At 53.3% G+C, this 20,046-nt stretch overlaps 1 protein-coding gene across 1 annotated transcript in view; it reads left to right on the plus strand.

The window, feature by feature from the left end:
* The window catches only part of UMODL1 (uromodulin like 1), a 72,359-nt gene that overhangs the window by 30,538 nt on the left and 21,775 nt on the right, over positions 1-20,046 (plus strand). The window contains exons 8-15 of the mRNA XM_055373635.2: positions 481-581; positions 2,184-2,403; positions 7,878-8,015; positions 9,243-10,166; positions 12,031-12,288; positions 14,471-14,583; positions 17,692-17,905; positions 19,677-19,814. Of these exons, the coding sequence (XP_055229610.1) occupies positions 481-581; positions 2,184-2,403; positions 7,878-8,015; positions 9,243-10,166; positions 12,031-12,288; positions 14,471-14,583; positions 17,692-17,905; positions 19,677-19,814 (2,106 nt within the window). The remainder of the gene's footprint in view (positions 1-480; positions 582-2,183; positions 2,404-7,877; positions 8,016-9,242; positions 10,167-12,030; positions 12,289-14,470; positions 14,584-17,691; positions 17,906-19,676; positions 19,815-20,046) is intronic.

Here is a 20,046-nt window from a genome sequence, read left to right on the forward strand (position 1 = left end):
CATTTTGACTGGCAGAGTACGTTCTTGAGAAGTTGGACTTTCAGAGCTAAATTCTGGAACCTCCCGGGCAGGTTGGAACCCATTGGTCACCCTGATGTTGGGGGCCTGAGTAAGGGCCTCGTCGTGTGAGTACCTCCTGGGCCCTGTGGTTGTGAATAGGGCAAAGGAAAGCAGCAGCCACCCCATGGGAAAGGACCCTCCATGCTCTGGTTGAATCCCAGTTCCCGTGGGTACGGGCTGTGTGTGACGTTTGTACCTCCTTCCTGGGATGTCTCTGCCCTGGACATAAAAGTGTTTGTTTATTCTCTCATTTCTTACATTTATTTCCCCCAATTAGGGTACCTCAATCTAAGATTCATGCCTCAATCTATTAAAAAAAATTATCCGCCAAAGAGTAGGCTTCATGGAAAACATTAACAGACAAGTGTGTGACTTTTGACCACAGGCTAATTTGTTTCACTGTCTGTCTCAGATGCCCAGGTATCTTTACAATAAAGATTGTAAACCACAACCTGACGGAGAAGTTACTCAACCGCAGCAGCGTGGAGTACCAGGACTTTTCTAGACAACTGCTTCACGAGGTAAAGCCACAATGCAGACAGAAATCTTTTCTTGGGTGTTCTGAGTGAGGACATCAAACACAAGCCGTTAATTCCTGCCCAGCTCTTCCTCTGGGATTGTGGCAAAAATACATGTTACTGCAGCTTCAGGGGAGGCCAAACCCAAATCGCACAGTGATTGGTCAAAAGCTTTCCCCCTGCTTTTATGGGGTACTTAATCCAGATACTGGGCCAATCCATCTTTAAAATATGTGCCTTTATTCAAATGGTGTACACCACTTAATCCTACCGTTGGATTTTCTGTGGAACCTTCTGTCTGAGGGCCCTGGCTTCCAGCTATGGGGTAGCTTCATTAGTGAAGCATTTACCAACAATCATGGCATCCATTCCTCCCTCGTGACTAAAGGGAGACATCAGCAGACAGCCAGGGAGAAGCAAGCCAGTGGGAAGCACCATCTATCCACAGATGGTGCATTGGAGGGAGAAGTGACTTCCTAAACTGCCAAGAATCACATAAAGTCTGAGGTTTTACCCTCCCTGCAAACTAACAAGTGAGTCTGCCACAGTTTCATGGATGCTGGCAGAAGACACGAGACTCCTGGGCCAGAGACAGAAGACTGTATTACTCACAGCACAGCAGGCAGCATGCGTGTGCTGCTGTGCCGGTTCCCCTTCCTGCACCCGAGTCCCACAGAGGTGATGCAGAGGGGCCCAGGGGCATGAAGCACACAAAGTGGGTCTGCACCTGAGCTGAGGAACCCCAACTCTAGGGAACCTGAATCTTTTATAATGGGTGCAAGCACTGGCTCCAGAAGGAGACATTATCTGTTACATCAGACAGTAACAAACCTGCCCTTTGCTCTGGAGGGAGCCACTATCTCTCCCTCCCAAGGCTGTTCACTATGCAAACATCCTTGGAAAGATATTCTGGAACAAAAGGGCAGTTAGTGCGTCTACTTGCAAGATGTGTAGAAATGCCAGAGACGCACAGAGTGTTGCTTCCCAACATTCGCCTGGAGGGGGAATCTGGTTTTCAGTGTTTTCAGAGAATTCCCTCCCTTTTTAAATGTTAACTCACTTGTGTGTGCAAGTGTGGGTTGGCACAAAGGCGGGGAACCAGGCTGGTATCTCCCTTGCTTGGGCATGGGTAGCCCTAAGCACCTGGCTCTGTGTGCGTGTTTTGTGTGGGATACAGCCTAGTAAGAGGGGGGATAGCTCCAAATAGCCTTAGGCATTGTTCCTTGGTGGGGCCTCTCCATCTATCAATCCATCTATGAATCAATCAGTCTTTCTCACACACTCACACAAATGACCTTCGCACCAGTTTTCAGGATACTCAGAGGGGATTGTCCACCTGATGCTCCACAACTGGGAGCTTGATTGCAGTGGTCACTGTGAGTCCCCAGCATACACCAGGCCAGGCCCGGCCATCCCAGGGAAAGCCCAGCTAAGGTGCTGTGAACGGACTTCTCTGCGTGCTCTGAGAGGTCGGTCGTCAGGTGCCTCCTCTTGATTGTAGAGGAGACAAATGGCTCCAAGCACCATCCATCGGTCACACCTGGAACCCTGCTTAATGGTCGTGAAGACGTTGATGGATGTCTGCTGTTGCCTCTTCTTGGCTAGGTCGAGAGCTCCTTCCCACCGGCGGTGTCTGACTTGTACCGAAGTGGGAAGCTGAGAATGCAGATCGTGTCTCTCCAGGCGGGAAGCGTGGTCGTGAGGCTCAAGCTCACCGTGCAGGACCCAGGGTTTCCCATGGGCATCTCCATGCTGGCCCCCATACTCCAGCCCCTGTTGGCAAGCACAGTGTTCCAGATTGACCGGCAGGGGACACGCGTGCAAGGTATGGCCCGGCCACCCGTCCTGCTGCCTGGTGTCCTCCAGCTCAGAAATCCTCTTGGTGACTTTATTTGAGTCAGTCTTTCCTTTATTTCAAAGGGTAAAGAAATGCAAATCCTTATTCTATCTTCCTCCACCGGAACCAGGGGCCAGGGCAGTAGCCCTGAATAACTAGCTCACCTGTGTCTCATTGGTCAGCCCAGGACACTGAGTGAAATGGGGCTGGAAGGTCCCCTCGGGGGAAAGGGACAGGAGTTCACTGTGTCTGTCGTCAGGGCCCCCCAGCACTTCTGGGCAGCGGGACAACTGCCCACCTGTGGGTCTATTTCTTTTCTTTTTTTTCTTTTTCTTTTCTTTTCTTTTTTTTTTTTAAGACAGAGTTTCGCTCTTGTTGCCCAGGCTGGAGTGCAATGGCACGATCTCGGCTCACTGCAACCTCCGCCTCCTAGGTTAAAGTGATTCTCCTGCCTCAGCCTCTCCAGTAGCTGGGATTATAGGCGCCTGCCACCACGCCTGGTTAATTTTTGTATTTTAAGTAGAGACAGGGTTTCACCGTGTTGGTCAGGCTGGTCTCGAACTCCTGACCTCAGGTGATCCACCTGCCTCAGCCTCCCAAGGTGCTGGGATTACAGGCGTGAGCCACCGTGCCCGGCCTCTGTGTGTCTATTTCATTACGCTGTGTGTTATTTCATTTTACTTGGTGTTGCCTTGAAGCAGGAGGTCATGGACACAGGACAGATACAAAGACAGAGACAGAGAGATAAAGAGAGAGACAGAAAGGCACGGAGACCAGGTTCTTGCCGTCCTACAGCAGGCACGGAGTTCTCTCCTGGCTGTGAGGGCACACACAGTCTCTAGATCCACAAGCTCCAGTTTTGGGCTCAATCTGTGGAGTGGGCACCTCTCTGGTCATGTCCTGGGGTGCTGGGTCTTGGAGCTCAGCCACGTGCTGGCTTCCTGTCCCAACCTTCCCCCACCAGGAGGTGCCAGGAAGAACTGGGTTGGGTGTGGGGGGATCTACTCTTTGAAGTCATGCCTGGAAACCTCAGCCTGGGGTTACTCTGTTCACTTGGCACTCCCTAAGGATGGAGATACTACAGTGGCCCCTGTACCTGGTAAGATCCCACCTAGCTGGGCTGCAGGGTAGGGCCTGAGGTTGGGGTCCACAGGGTATGCCCCCAGCAGGGTCCTCAGTGTGTGACCCCGTGATCCAACCTTCAGGTGGATCCAGCCTTCAGGTGGATGCCACCCAGCCCGCCCTCCACACCTCCCTGCCTCCCTCCTCCCATCCTCTGGGACTAGGGCTCAGGCGATTCCAGATCCCTGCCAAATGAGAACCTTGGCAGCAGGGATGTCGTGGGTAGAATGGTGGCCCCCTCCAAAAAGATATGTTCACCTGGGACTTCAGAATGTGACCTTATTTAGAATAACGGTGTCTGCAGACACGATTAAGTTAAGGATGTCAAGATGAGGTCCTCCTGCCGTTGGATTTGGGTGGGCCTGAAGTTCAGTGACAAGTGTTCTTATACGAGACAAGAGGAGGAGACACAGACACAGAGGCCAAGATTGGAGCGATGCAGCCACAAGCCAAAGGACTCCTGGAGCCACAAGATAAGACACTGGAAGAGGCCTGGGAAAGCCCCTTTCCTGGAGCCCCAGAGGGAGGGCGGCCCTGCCGACACCTGGAGTTTGGACTTCACCTCCGGAACGGCGGGAATACATCTGTGCTGTTTCAGGCCCCCCAGCTGGTGTGTTTGTGATGGCGGCCACAGGAGACTCGTGTCTTGCATCTCTAGGACTGGATGAATCCATTGTAAGCATTTGCAGCACCCCACTCCCCACGCTGTTCCAGTGGTCCTGCAGAAATTGTTAAGCTCCTTCTGCAGGCTCTTGCCCGGCAGGGTCCCGGGCAGGCTGTGGGCTGCTTCCTCCACATTTCAGAGCTGAGGTGCTGGTGCAGGCAGGTCTCCTGAGCTAGGGGTCAGCTGTGTGGCCAGTGATGGTGACGCCTCAGGCCGTGCATGGCTGGGGAGGCGGCCCTGCCTCTGCACTCTTTTGACTCCATGACTACTGGTGTCTTTAGACGCCAGAGTCGGGGGAGCAACCATGGGGCACCGCCCCTGCCTGGGGAGGCAGCACGAGGCCTGAGCCCAGCTTACAGGGGGACATCCACCCCCCCTGAGAGCCCCACCTTCACGGCGAGGATCTGCAGAAGAAGACATTTGATACTACTCGGCAAAAAAAAACAAGAAACGAAAACACAAAAAGAGCTCCTCTGAAGAAGAAAAGGTATTTGCGCTGTGGTCCACGTAGAAATAATGTTGCTGGCACAACTAGAGCATTCCTCAGTCATTCAGGAGCACTCCCTGCCCATGCGTCAACATGTCCCAACCCCGATAGATGAGGCGAACAGCAGCCCGTGGAGGGGTCAGGTTGTCGTGACCTTATCTTTACCCTTAGGCCGTCCATCCCAGGGCCTGGGGTTTCCTGCGCCAGTCACGGTGGGCTGTGTAGGTGGCCATGTGTTCGGTCTCTCCCCAGGAGGTACGTACCATGTGCTGGGAGGCCTGGAGGCTGAGCCGCCCCCTGCGCCTACGAGTTGCACCCTCACAGCAGCGGCCAAGCCTCCTGCTCACTTTGCCCCATAGGAAGAGGTTAGAGTGAGGCGGAATGGGTTGGAATCCCAGCTCTGACACTCACTCACTGTGGGATGCTGCACAAATGACTTCCTCTCCCTGGGCCTCAGTATACTCATCTGCGGAATGAGATTACAGCAACATCCCACCTCCTATGGGGATGGAGTAAATTAAGGCACAATGCCTGTGTGGGTTTAGCCCAGTGCCTGTGCATGGCGACAGTGCATTTCTGATGGCCCCTCCAGCATTCAGGGCTGACTCTTCCAGGATTAACTTTCATATCTTGGATGAGAGCTCATCTAGGAAGGTCTCCTAGCAACCCCTGGGTTCCCACTGGTCCTTCCTCCTCATGGGGCTCCTTTTTGTACCCCTCACATCACTTCCATTCAATCTCTTGCTCCTAACAGCACGGCCCCTATTCCTTCTCTTCCCCAACATCTGCTCTCAGGAGAGATTCTCATACAGTGTGCATTTGTTCTAGAGTGAGGGTCAGACCACTGAGCTTCTACGAGGCACCACTGTGAACCCTCTGCACCGATCTCAGCCAGAGGAGCAGGACTCCCACTGGCATCCTTCTGCGTGAGAGGCCTTGTGGGTCTCCTGGGGTTCTGGAATCAACGCCGCTTTTCCTGGGGCCAGAGTAGGTGGAGCTGAGCTCCCCAAAGCTTCCAGTTGGCTGCCTGCTCCCACCCGCCTCGCCACTGCGCGAGCCCTTTCCATCCCCTCTGCAGAGTGAGAGAAGGGCCGTGAGTGAGGATCCTGGCCTGGGGCTGTCACCATCCCCCTCACCTGCTGGCCAGGCTAACCTACTGCAGGCTGCTTCCTTTCCTTAGGTTCACGGGTACCGCTATTTGTCCAGCGTCCATTTGCGGTGGCATTAGGATGAGGTGCTCTGTGCCCTCTTTCTCCCAGTGTGAATCTGACACACGCCCCCAGGAGAGTCCAAGGGGCATCACTTCTGGAGGACGCCCTGGGCCCTGAAAGGCAGCTCATGGTCCAACTGAGGAGCCTGCACCTTGCTGGGACAGGGTGGCCCAGGAGATCTGGGGTCTGTATCTGCTCCTGGACCCTCTCCAGCTTGTTGTTCTGGGTGGGGCCAGCTCAGGAGGGGCACCTGGGCTGGGAGTCTCTGAAGCAGCTGCCCCCATTGCTCCAGGAGAGGGCTCAGCCCTTGTCCCAGCTGCGGGGCCAGCGGGAACAGTGTGCAGCATCCTGCCCTGGGCTCTCGCTGGCTCTGCGCCCTTGCCTGGCCAGCCCGGGAGGGTGCAGAGGCTCACTGGCAACTCTTCCTGCTCCCACACCTGCCTCTTCCTCTGAACTGGAGGGCCGGCAAGCCTCAAGGCTTAATGCAAGACTAAATACAGCTGTCAGCGCCTTCCTCTGAGCTCGCTTGGGAGCTGTCTGTGGGGACGGAGGAGGGAAGATTAGGTGAATCACCAGGCACCAAAATAGACATCAGGTGCTTGGTGGTTTGAGCCAGCGTCTTGCCTGGTGCCTCTGCTGTCCTCCGTGGACTGCAGCCCAGCCAGCCTAGGCTCCAACCCCAACCCGGAGCACCCCCAGGAGAGTTACCTGTAGGCTGGAGGTTGAGTAGCACCCCAGGAAGAGGTGTGGGTTGGCACCAGCAGTGTTCTGATGGCAAGGCAGCCCCCAGGCCATGCTAGGGTGGTGGCATAGCTGTTGTGGCAGCTGACGAGCTTGCTGTTCTCCAGGAAAGCTGCTTCTGTGGAGACCGCAGGAAGCACAACAGAAAAAAACCCACAAAACGAGCCTCAGAGCACTCAGCAGCAGGGTTTTCTTTGCCCAGAACTGAACTGGTCCTGCATCATGGCTTAAATTCCAACTGAATTGGAACTTCTCTGGCATGCCGGGTGTGGGTTCATTCCCGAGCACTTCCACCTGCAGCTCTGCAGAAGCACGCACAGCAGGCACTGTCACCGTCCAGCAGGGCCTGGTCCCTGACGACCTCAGCTCAGCCACCCCATGGGAGCTACATTGTCCTTGTCCTCACCTTCATTCCCCTCAGGCGGGCCCCCCGGTGACATGACATCACAAGTCTTTGGGCACAGGAGGAAGAACATACCTGTGGAGACAACTGGGTGCTCTAGAACATGGTGTGGGAAGTTCATGTTATACTCAGCTGGACCCCACCCCCCGACAAGAGAAGTCCATGTTATACTCAGGCGGATCCCCACTCCCGGCATGTAAAGCTGGTGTTATACTCAGCTGGACCCCCACCCCCGGCGTGGAAAGCTCATGTTATACTCCGCTGGACCCCCACCCCCGGCGTGGAAAGCTCATGTTATACTCCGCTGGACCCCCACCCCCGGCGTGGAAAGCTCATGTTATACTCTGCTGGACCCCCACCCCCGGCGTGGAAAGCTCGTGTTATACTCAGCTGGACCCCCACCCCCCATGCAGAAAGTTCACGTTATACTCAGCTGTGTCCCCACCCCTGGCTCAGTTACTTTCCTATTTCTTGGTTGAGACACTAAGTATTGGAGAATGTTGGCACATCAAAGAGAGAGGAGAAAACATTTCAACTTTTGGGTGTGGAAACAGAATGAAGAAGAGAGGGCTAGATGCACACCCATGGGTGCTAATATTTAAGGAATGAACATTTCCTAATCTTTGCCCCCAAATAAGCCAACCAATGTGAAGGTGGGCACAGGTAGGCCGTAAGCTTGTCACGAGAGTGTTGGACGGATGCCCCAAAAGTGCCCCTGCTCCCGGCCGTTCACTGCAAAGACGGCTAGGAAGGACTCCTTCCAGCATGGGTCTGTCTTCTGATCACTCTTTGACTGTTTTCTCATGGGTTTTGACTTGTGTCTCCCCCTGGCAGACTGGGATGAGTGTGTGGACAGCGCAGAACACGACTGCTCACCGGCTGCCTGGTGCATCAACCTGGAGGGCTCCTACACCTGCCAGTGCCGCACCACCAGGGACGCCACCCCCTCCCGCGCAGGCCGGGCCTGTGAGGGTACGTGTCGACCCCCCTGCTGACTCTGGGAAGACCCCCTGCCCGAGAATCTGGGGGTGGGGCAAGGTCCAATTCTCCATAGGCACAGCGCTGAGGACCTATGGTAATGTTAGGGGCCTACAGAAATGTTTTCATTTCAATTTATTTTAAAATCAGAAGAAAGAAATTAATAGAAGGATAGTAAATATACATAAAACAATGAATCTAGCTTGGATTACACTCATCTCTATCCAAACACCATTATAAAATGTAATTTTTGATAGATTTTTAAGTGGAGGGGTGCAGGGGTCCATGAAGGCCAAGTTCCTTGGGCCCACAGAAGTCAGGATGCAGCCCGGGGTCGGGGGATTCCTTCCCAGGTGGCCTGGAGCCCGAGAGAGTGTGGCCTGGAGCCCAAGAGGGTGTGGCCTGGAGCCCAAGAGGGTGTGGCCTGGAGCCCGAGAGAGTGTGGAAGCCCAGAGAAGCTGCAGGGAGGCTCGATGGGGGCCGCTGAGCTCTAGTCCTGCTGTATCGGCCCCCAGTCTTTTCTGTGGACCAGTTCTGATGAGTGGGTCGGGGATACCTGGGATGCTGAATTGAGCAGCAGGAGGAGGCCACGTAGGGACCTAAAATGCAGTGACTGATTAGCAATGTCGGCCCGGACACAGGTGTGGCAGAGGCGCCCAGCCACTGGCTTGCCAGCCCCCGCTGAGGGCATTCTAGCTGGAAGGAGCAGCAGAGACCAGTTCCCTGGGGAGAATATTCCTTAGACACTGCGTGTGCTGTCCTGCTTCCTAACATCCCACACCTTGTCTTCTGTTTTTCTTATTTGCCTAATGTCCTGCAAGTCGACGACAGCATCCAGCACCAAGTCCCACATTGAGCACAAATCTGGGGGAAATTGTCCCATTTTCCCAGAGTCCTGATGGATTAATCTGAGGCCTATGAGAACCAAGCCCTGCATTCAAGCCCAGGTTTTGTAGCCCCCCGGGTGGATCCCTCAGCCTCAACTTCAGTTTCCTCATTTATCCAGTGGAGAGGCGTGATTTGCCTTCAGAGAGCCCCGGGGAGCCTGCAAACATGGGCCCATGAAACACTCCTGAATGCTGGCTGAGCCCGCCTGCGTCCCTGGCCAGGTCCACTCCGGGATGCAGAGCAGTCCTGCTGGATGGCCATGCTGCCCTCCTGGGAGGGCTCTTACTCATGGGTGGGATCCAGCAGGCTCTGACAGTGGATGTGTCTTGGCAGGTGACCTGGCGAGCCCCACGGGCGGTGGGCCGTCTGCGGCAACAGGGGTAACGGTCCCAGGTCTTGGCACGGGAACAGCAGCCCTCGGCCTAGAGAACTTCACCTTGTCACCCAGCCCTGGGCACCCTCAGGGCACCCCGGCAGCAGGCCAGGCCTGGACCCCAGAGCCCTCACCCAGAAGAGGGGGCAGCAGTGTGGTCGGGTATGACAGGAACAACACAAGAAAAGGCGTGGAGCAGGAGGTGCCCAGCACTGCCCCGGGTCTGGGGATGGACCAGGGGAGCCCCAGCCAGGGGAGCCCCAGCCCGGGGAGCCTCAGACAGGAGAGCACCAGCCAGGGGAGCCCCAGCCAGGCAAGCACCAGCCAGGGGAGCCCCAGCCAGGTGAACCCCAGCCAGGGGAGCCTCAGACAGGAGAGCACCAGCCAGGCGAGCCCCAGCCAGAGGAGCACCAGCCAGGGGAGCCCCAGCCAGGTGAACCCCAGCCAGGGGAGCACCAGCCAGGCGAGCACCAGCCAGGGAAGCACCAGCCACGCGAACTCCAGCCAGGGGAGCCCCAGCCACGCGAACTCCAGCCAGGGGAACCCCAGCCAGGGGAGCCCCAGCCAGGTGAGCCCCAGCCATAGGAACACTATCGGGGTGATAGGCACCACCTCCTCCCCGAAGGCTCCTGGGTCAACCCACAGCTTCCCTCCTGGGGCCACAGATGGCCCACTGGCCCTCCCTGGACAGCTACAGGGAAACTCCACCATGGAGCCACCCTCCTGGCCTTCCCCTACCGGCCACGTCATGTGGCATGCCACCCGTTCCACCCGGGAAACACTTCTGAATCCCACGTGGCTGCGAAATGAGGACAGTGGACCCTCCGGTTCTGTATACCTGCCATTGACCCCCACCCTCACAGCTCTGAAGACCCCCGCCTGTGGTGAGTTCCTCGAATAGTGCATGGGGACTAGGACTAATAGGACCCACAGCCTGTGTGAGCCTCTGAGGCAAAGCTCCCGCAGCCGTGCAGTCGCAGGCTGCTAGCGATGCTCAGGCGGCATCCTCACCTTGTGCGTGAGGAAACGGAGGCACCCAGCAGCTGGTTTCTAGTTGAGTTAGGAAGACAGCTTGGTCCCCTTGCCTGTCCCAGATCTCTCTTCCCCGTCTCTTAGGGCTCCCTGTCTGCAGCAGCTGGGGCGGAGGTCTGCCTTCAGGAGCAGGCTTTGGGCCTTACTTGTTGCATTAGGTGTTGGAGCCATCCCCTGAGGTGTTGACCACTCCCGCTGTCCTGCCTCCTAGCAGAACTGTGTCCCAGCCCCGATCAGTGTCATGACACCCCCACAACAACTCTGCACCCCCCCAGTAATGCTGCACTCCCATAGCTGTTCTGCACCCGTCAGCTGTTCCGTCACCCTGCCAAGCATTCTGCAGCCCTGCAGCTGCTCTGCACACCAAGGTGTGCTGCACCCCAGCTTTTCTGCACCCCCGGCTCTTCTGTACTCCCAGCTGTTCTTCACCTCCCCAGCTGTTCTGTATCTCCCCAGCTGCTCTGTATCTGCCTAGCTGTTCTATATGCCCCAGAGATTCTGCATTTCCCCAGCTGTTCTGCACCTCCCCAGTTCTTCTGCACCCCCAGCTGTTCTGCATCCCCAGCTGTTCTGTATCTGCCCAGCTGCTCTGTATCTCCCCAGCTGCTCTGTATCTGCCCGGCTGTTCTATATGCCCCAGAGATTCTGCATCGCCCCAGCTGTTCTGTATCTCCCCAGCTGTTCTGCACCCCCAGCTGTTCTGCACCCCCAGCTGTTTTGTACCTCCCAGCTCTTCTGTATCTCCCCAGCTCTTCTGTATCTCCCCACTGTTCTGCACCTCCATAGGTGTTCTGCACCTCCCCAGCTGTTTTGTGCCCCCTCAGCTGTTCTGCACCCACAGTTCTGTAGTTCCCCAGCTGTTCTTCACCCCAGATATTGAACCTCCGCAGATGCTCTGGATTGTCAGCTGTTCCGCACCCCCAGTTGTTTTTTTACCCCCTAAGTGTTCTGTACCCCCATCTGCTCTACACATCCAGAGTTCCTGCACCCCCCAGCTGTTATGCACCTCTAGTCATACCGTAACCCCCAGCAATTCCATGCTACTTGTAGAAGATTTAGCCATCACCAAGCCCCCAGGTGACATCTCAGGAGATTCACAGCAGGAATCTGTGCAGGAGTTGGATCTCGGCCGTGACAGCCCTGTGAGCTTGCAGAGCTAGCCTGCCTCTGGATTTCATCCAAATGAGCTGTTAAATGTGATCTTCCTCAATGCATTTCCTCTGCTAAGCAGCACAGGCTCTAAGACTAAACTCTTAGCCCATGTAAGTCAGTATTACCAAGGGACCTGGGGTCTTCCTGTAAGAATGGCTCTCTAGCCAGCATTGTCACCAATGTCAACTCCTAGTTGGACCCTGGGTAAATCCACCCAGGGGTCAAGAGTAGACAGTCCATCTGAGGCGCCACCAAGAACCTGCTCAAGAGGCCTTCATTTTGGGGAGTCCAGGGGCCTCAGGGATGTATATGAACCATCTGCTGAAACAAAACAAAATCAGAAGCCATTTGCTATCATCCCAAGGAGGGGCAAGGATGCAGGCCCAGGAAGCCCGGGCTTGGGAGGTTTGTACAGGATCCTACTCACCCATCACCTTGGCGGCCATCACCTGCAAATCGCTCATGTCCCCATGGTGATGAATTTGATTTTTGGCATTGGGCGAGGCTTCTTTTCTCCTAGAAATGGCTTGATTGTAATTTTGGTGTTTATATTCCACTTCCCAGTTCCTGTCTCCATTGGGAGGATCATGGTCTCCAATGTGACCAGCACCAGCTTCCACCTGGCATGGGAGGCGGATCTCGCTATGGACTCCACCTTCCAGCTCACTCTGACTTCCACGTGGAGCCCTGCTGTGGTCCTAGAGACCTGGAACACGAGTGTGACACTGTCGGGGCTGGAGCCTGGGGTCTTGTACCTGGTTGAGATCATGGCCAAAGCATGTGGGAAACAAGGTGCCAGAGCTCATCTGAAAGTGAGGACAGGTAATGGGCTTCCATTTGTTTTTAAAGAGGGGAACAAAAAGTATGAAAAAGACTTTCTGTGGGTTAAGGCTTAAGAGAGCTGGATTTGTTTATGGGCTGCTAGGTGTCATTGTTCTTCTCAGCTTAGGGACATCCGGCTGGCTTCAGCAGGCGTGCAATGACGGCCAGACAGGAGGTGGCTTATTCAGGAAAAGGCATTAGGCATCCCACGGGCATGGAGGCGGCAGCACAGTGCCATAGACTGCGCCTGGGAGGCTGCGGGTGCGGCTCACCCTTGTCCTCCCGGGGAGGCAGCATGGAAAATGCATGCGGTGCTCATCTGTTGAGCTGCATCCACTCCCTCTGATCTCAACAGTCCTACAGAGGACTTGGCTTTCAGGAAGGACATCAACAGACAATCGGCAGTCACATGGATGATCTGTGAGCAGCCTGCCAGAGCCTGGGGCCACAAAGTAAAGAATTGAGCAATAATGAATCAAACATAGACTCCACTGCGTTCCAGCTGGACAGTGACAATATTACACATATTTGGATGAAATTCCTCTTTTCTTTTCATTAGCATCGCTACCTGGGTATTTTCTTATGTGTACCTTACCTGAGTAGTCAAGAGCGTGTCTGATGTTGCAGGCTGGTTTTCACGCCATGGGCAGCTTCCCAAGCGTTGATAGCAGTGGTCTGCACGGTGAGGCACACACCCCTTGAGGGAGGTGTAAGATGGTTTCACACCATGGGCAGCGTTGATAGCAGTGGTCTGCACAGTGGGGCGCACAGCCCTTGAGGGTGTTCACACTGTGGGCAGCGTTGATAGCAGTGGTCTGCACGGTGGGGCGCACACCCCTTGAGGGAGGTGTAGGATGGTTTCACACTGTGGGCAGCATTGATAGCAGTGGTCTGCACAGTGGGGCGCACACCCCTTGAGAGAGGCATAAGATGGTCTATTGGGATGCAATAATAGAAGTTGAGAACTATGTATGTGCTTTAAAGTACTAATCAGCCATGGCCTGAGAAATTAGAGAACAGATGGAGTACATGACGTGAATTGTGCACGTTCACGAGCAGCTGGAGAGGAGGGAGATCAGTGCTGGCTGGACAGTCAGACAGGGTGGCTCTGGGGTCTGAGAGCCAGAGTTGGGCCTCTGAAGGTCTCAGCTGCTCTGGACGGGACAGGCTGCATGGGGGACCCCAAACCTGTGGGTGCACTTATACCTGCTCTCACCTGTGCACCTGTCCTGCTACTGATGGCTTTCAGACTGGGTTGCTCATGCCAGCCATGGAGACTGAACCAGAGGCCCTCAGGGGCAGCAACAACAATGATCTCAAGGACGTAGAGTTTGGGGTTCGCCCAGGAATGCATAGCAGAATGGCTCTGTGGTTTGTCTTAAACTTAGTGAGAAGCTCTGGGGAGATGGACTCTAAGCCCCCTGAGGGGACAGCTGTGTCTTTCTCCTTCACTGTCTAGAATGCCTCTGGCACATGGCAGGCGCTTCGCAAATATCTGGTGAGGGACTGACTGAACACGGGGGTGGCTGCCATGCCAGGGCCAGGATGGGATGGCGACATTCCTGGACCACATTTATGTGCCACATACTCCTAGAAGCCCTCTGCGGAGGGAAAAGATTCAGATGGAACAGATGATGCCAAAACAGGGGCTGCCCATAGACCAGGGGAGGTGGGGCTGCTGGGGGAGGAAGAAGGGCTGGCTCTAAACAAGACCCCTGGGCACCCTGTGGCCACGTGGACTCTGAGCAGAGGCCTGGCCAGGGCCCTAAGTCCTGGTATACCTGGGACAGCCCAGTTTGCACCCGTAGCCCTGGCAAAGTTATTTAATGGTGCCTCCACATGCTTCAAGTCATGCCAGCTTGCTGGGAAATTGTCTGAACCCCAGCATGGGGGAACGGCAGCAAGGAAGGAAGGCTGTGTGTGGTGGGGAGACAGTTGCAGGGGCGAGCTGGCTCTGTGGCCTCTGGAAGGTTCTCCCACTGTGTTCAGGCTTTGCTCTGTGTCCTCTGGAAGCTGATGGGCTGTGTCCCTGAGCCCTGGCACTATTCCTTCTTTCTAGAACACGGGTTGGCTTTGGTGTGATGCTCTTCCTGGACATGAAAATACATTTATTAATATTGAAATGTTAGTCTGTTATCTAATACAGCACCAATTCCAAATGTGCTTATCCTCCATCCTGCAGCAGCCCGGAAGCTCATTGGAAAGGTCAGAATCAAAAATGTCAGGTACTCAGAATCCTTTCGCAACGCAAGCAGCCAGGAGTATCGAGATTTCCTAGAACTATTCTTCAGGACGGTGAGTTGGTGATATCAGCCCTTAATTCCTTTCAGGAGGGAAAGGGTGGAAGGCTGATAGAATTCTAGGTTAGGCACGGTGGCTCACCCCTGTAATCCTAGCACTTTGGGAGGCAGAGGCGGGCAGATTGCCTGAGCTCAGGAGTTCAAGACCAGCCTGGGCAACATGGCAAAACCCCATCTCCACCAAAAAAAAAAAAAAAAATACAAAAAATTAGCCTGTCATGGTGGCGCATGTTTGTGACCTCAGCTACTCAGCAGGCTAAGGCAGGAGAATCTCTTGAACCCAGGAGGCGGAGGTCGCAGTAAGCCGAGATCGTGCCACTGCACTCCAGCCTGGACAACAGAGTGAAACCCTGTGGAAAAAAAAAAAAAGAATTCTAGTCTCATCCAACTAGGAATTTGACCTATAGGTCCTATGAGCTCCTCATTTCTGAAGGAAGCCAGGACGTTAAGCTCTGGCCTGACTCCCTGAGTGTCCCTGGATCTGCCCCGGCGAAGACACGGTTGGCAGACAGGAGGCACAAGTCTTCCTCTGCTGCATCCTTACTTCACACTTCACTTTTCTGTCCAGTGAAACCTGTTTTTCAGTTGTGGAACCTATGAAGCAGAAAGTTCCTCCACGGTTTTTTTTTAAACCTGTAAAAAATGAGATTTATTTCATAGACCATAAAATCTACTTTTAAACTGTACAATTCAGTGGTTTAGACTATTTTGCAAAATTGTGCAACCATCACTACTAATTCCAGAACATTTTCATCACCCAAAAAGAAACCTTATAGCCATTAGAAGTCACTCCCAGCTGGGCATGGTGGCTCATGTCTATAATCCTAGCACTTTGGGAGGCTGAGGTGGGTGGATCGCCTGAGGTCAGGAGTTCTAGACTAGCCTTGCCAACATGGCGAAACCCCATCTCTACTAAAAATACAAAAATTAGCCGGATGTGGTGGCGGGTGCCTGTAATCCGAGGTACTCAGGAGGCTGAGGCAGGAGAATCGCTTGAAACCAGGAGGCAGAGGTTGCAGTGAGCTGAGATCTTGCCACTGCATTCCAGCCTAGGTGACAGATCAAGACCCCATCTCAAAAACAGAAAAAAAAAAAAAAGTCACTCCCTCTCGCCACTTCCTCCAGCTCCTGGTAATCACTAATCTGCTTTTTATCTCTATAGATTTGCCCATTGTGGACATTTCACAGAAATAGAATCATACAATATGTGACTTTTTGTGTCTGGCTTCTTTCAGTTAAAATGAGGTTTTTGGGTTTCATCCACGTGGAAGCATGTGTCAGTACTGGATTCCTTGTTATGGCTGGGGCATAACCCATGCAGTCTCATCCATTCATTCACCGAGCGCACTGGGCGGCTCCCGCCTTCTGTCTGTTATAAATAGTGCTGCGATGCCCCTGCCTCAGAGAAAGTTCTTTTCCTGCTCTTTCCTGCATTCCTCCCTGCCATCCCCTCAGCATTCTCCAGGACGCTACCTGTTACCATTTAGTGACGTGGCTTCTTGTGGACTTTTTGAGGTATAGGGAGTGCCCTTGTCATAATCTAGTGATTTTGTTTGCACGGAATCTCACATTGTAGATTTCCTGAGTCTGAGCTCAGCACAGAGAGGGTTTGACATTGCCACCTAGTGGCCTGTCGTGGTAATACCGTAGCAGGGCTGCAAACCCCAGCGCTTCACCCACAGATGAGAAGATTCGACAGCCTTTGGGAACGGCCTAGCTCATTCCCTGCTCCTGGTTTGTGCATTCAACAGTTGTTGACGGTTTGATTAATGTGATTTCATTGATAAGGTTAAATAGTAGTTAGAATATTAAACAACAAACACTGAATCCTTCCACCTGGCTCTAGTGGTCAAAAGAGGCAGCTCCGTTTCCTTCCCGAGTTTCTTGATTAATCTTTCCTCTTTGAACCATTTCATCCTTTGCCCATTTTTGGGGTGTTGTTTTTCTGTTCGCCTAGAATTTCAGGACAGCAAATAATTATACAACTTAATCACAGAAGTAGGATGTTAAGAGAAATTTCGGGGGTTTCACTTGCTGATAACCGCAGACGTGGATGTCAGGAGGTGTTGGCTGTATGCCTCGGTCCCTGGCTCTTCACCGCTTCCTAGCAAGGGGCCTGGAAGTTTGCTTAGAGGTTGGTTTGAAATGCAGCTAAAAGTCACATTAATCCAAGACTATGCCAGATTCCTCTGAGAGAGAGAGGGAAGAACTGATTGTGAAGATGGTCACGACAACAGTCATCTACTGAGCCAACCAAGGGCAGCTGTGGTCTCCCTGGGGTCCACAGGCTCTGAGAGGGACAATGGATCTGTTCACCTTGGTGGCCCAGAAGCCGGGAAGTGAGTCCATGACCCAGGCCCTGAGCCATCGCACCTGTGAGGACAAACCCTGGAAGTACCCATAGGAGGTTTGCATTGAGGATGATTGAAGCTCATTATAAGATTGTTTGCCTTTCTGGGTGCTTTGACCATGATGGGTTAGCATGGAATCATATAGCGTGTGGTGTGTGACTCTGTCCAAAGAGACAGAGTAGAAAGCAGGGTGTTCGGGGGCAGGAACCCCCTGTCCTAATGGGGATGTTGGAAATGCTCACAGGAAGCAGTCTGGGGAGAGGTAGGGAGGAAGAATGAAAGGGGACACGTTCTGCAGTGCCAGGAGCAAAAGGGCTGTTCCAGAGAAGGCAGCGGGGAGTGGTCTCCCTCCCCACGACCCTGCACTCAGCCCCCTGCCCTCAGTGGCTGCAAACCAGGAGTATTAGGTTCTAGAAGCCCTTGTGGGCCCCCAGCAAATTTTAAGCCCCACGAGGTAGGGTCTCTGCCTGTGCCCCAGGTCCCACCCTCGCCCCACAGGCATCTTTCTGAAGCCGTTTACTGGTTTGGGGGTGGAAACAAGGGCTCTTCTCATATCACAGACACTCCCAGACATTTGTGCTGGGCTTGAAAACACGGCAGACAGGAAAGGGGCCCAGAACCAACCTGTGGCTTTTACTTTGTGCCACGGGCCAGCCCTGCTGCTGGGCAGACTGGCAGGAGGAACCGCCTTGAGACGGGCATCTGTTTCCTCTCAGCGTGGGGACCTCCTCACATGGCCTCTTTCCCCGCAGGTGCGGGGCTCCCTGCCAGCCAGCATGTGTCAGCACATGGACGCTGGCGGGGTCAGGATGGAAGTCATCGGCGTCACCAACGGCAGCGTCGTGGTGGAGTTTCACTTGCTGATAATCACAGATGTGGATGTCCAGGAGGTGTCAGCTGCATTTCTCACCGCCTTCCAGACCGCGCCTCTGCTGGAGGTGATCAGAGGCGACACCTTCATACAGGGTACGAGAGGCTGGGACGGAGCCTCTCCCGTGTTCCGGAACCAGAGGCAGCCAGAGGGCAGCCACCACCCTTTGCTTTTGAAAGATGTTGTGTTGTGCCCATGTGGTCCTTCTTCCCCCAGAATTAGATGAAGATGTGAAATAGATAGGACCCTGTCTGTCCCTCTTATTGTGATTATAATTGTGTAAAGGTTGAAGTGTTGAAAACATCTTTGGGTGAACCTGCAGATCCCCAGGGGTGCTGCTTTCTTTCCGGGTCGACTGCCCCCCCCCCCCCCCCGCTTGTTTCCATGGGCTGAGGGCAGACGCATCCCTCTCTGCAGCCAGACTCTCCCCCAAGCATAGTTCCCAAGGAGATCCCAGTAAAGATAATTAACGAGAAAAGCAGGGAGAAAAAGACAATTCAGATTCTTTTCTCCTATCATACTTGAACATGAATGATGAGTGGCTTATAGTTACATGTATCAGAAACAAAAGACTTTTTAAAAATTGAAGATTCACATTACTTTTTTGATTTTTAGAATAAGAAGGACTTCCTAAAGAAAATATGATTTTTAGAGGAAAACAATGAGATGCCGACTACATGCAGAGATAAATCAAAATAAAGGCACCATTTTAAAGCAAAGTAAACAAAAAAATTTTCAATAATTTGGTGAAGTGTTAGTATCCCAAATATATAGAGAGATCATACAAATAGATGATAAATATTAAGAACCTGATGGATAAATGCAAGAAAGCTCTACACAGACAAGGTATAAAAGAAGAAATATGAATGACTAACAAAGATGTGGTAACCCAAGACATCCCCATTAGAATGCATTGCACTTTTTGCCCATCGAATTGCAAACAAAAGCTCTCTTTACTGCTGACATGAAGACTGGTGAAAGTGTAGTGAGGCAGGTGTTTGCACAGATTGCTGGTGGCAGAAGGATTTGCTCATGCTTCCTGGAAACCAGTTTGGTGACATAAATCAAGCGCTTTCAAAGTGGCCATCCACTTGGATTTTGAATTATCACCTCTACGACTTTGTCCTAATGAATTTGATCTGTTTGGACCGTAGTTTAAATACAAAGATGTTCATCTTCAGTGTTACTTTAAAAGCCAAAGAGTTGGAAAACACCAATCATCCAGTAACAAAGAAGGTGCTAAGTTACCAGGTGTCCCTGCCCCGGGCTGTTATGCAATGATGAGAATAGCGGTTTGTGGATTTGCATGGAGCTAGTTGGTGGCAGAGGCAAACTATGCTCTCAGAGCATGCGTGCATTTTAAAAGGCTGGAAGGAAATACGTCCACATGCTAACTTGCCCCTGGCCACGCTTTTCTGGTTCTTATCCATGTTCTGCAGTAAACCTGTTTTGCTGTCAACAATCAACCCAGCATCATGGCGAAAGGCAAATGGCCTGAGGGCCTTCTGCCCAGGGTTGGGCTTGCGGCCCGGGTCCCTTGGGCTGGACCGAGGTGGATCTGGGGGCCTGTGCATCTCCTGGTTACTCCCGGGAACTGAGGGGATGGCCCTGCTCTGCCCAGATCCCCCTCCCAGCCCTGGGCCAGAATCCTCCTTCCAGAACAGCCCCTGCAGACATACTTAGCCATTCCCAGCCCCAGCTTCAGGAAGCCTCCTGTACTTTCCAGAACTGGTGAGCTTGACTGCAGTCTGCTGTGGCTGGAGTTTCCAGCTTTGTCTGTGAGATGCAGTCTCCCCCAACCAGGCTGCTGTGAGCCTACAAGCCCCCAGGGATGTTCTTCTGTTTTGTCTTCTAAATGTTGTGCAGATTACGATGAGTGTGAAAGGAAGGAGGACGACTGTGTGCCGGGGACATCCTGTCGAAACACCCTCGGGTCTTTCACTTGTAGCTGCGAGGGAGGAGCCCCCGACTTCCCTGTGGAATATTCTCAGAGACCCTGTGAAGGTAATGTTGTCAGAGTTTCTTCTTCTGGAATACTGTATCATGATCGGTTTTTTTTAAGGACATTCACGTGCAAAGGGCTTCTTGTCCCTCTGAGGTCATATTTTTATGTCCTGGGGAAGTTTCCTGTGTGTGATGTGGGTGCACGTGTGTGTGTGATGTATGTGTACGTGTGTGTACATGCGTGTGCATGTTCCTTCCCATTCTTTCATATGTGTCCAGGCTTCTGGGCAGT

This window comes from Gorilla gorilla, chromosome 22 (assembly GCF_029281585.2).
Source record: "Gorilla gorilla gorilla isolate KB3781 chromosome 22, NHGRI_mGorGor1-v2.1_pri, whole genome shotgun sequence".
Taxonomy (NCBI): domain Eukaryota; kingdom Metazoa; phylum Chordata; class Mammalia; order Primates; family Hominidae; genus Gorilla; species Gorilla gorilla.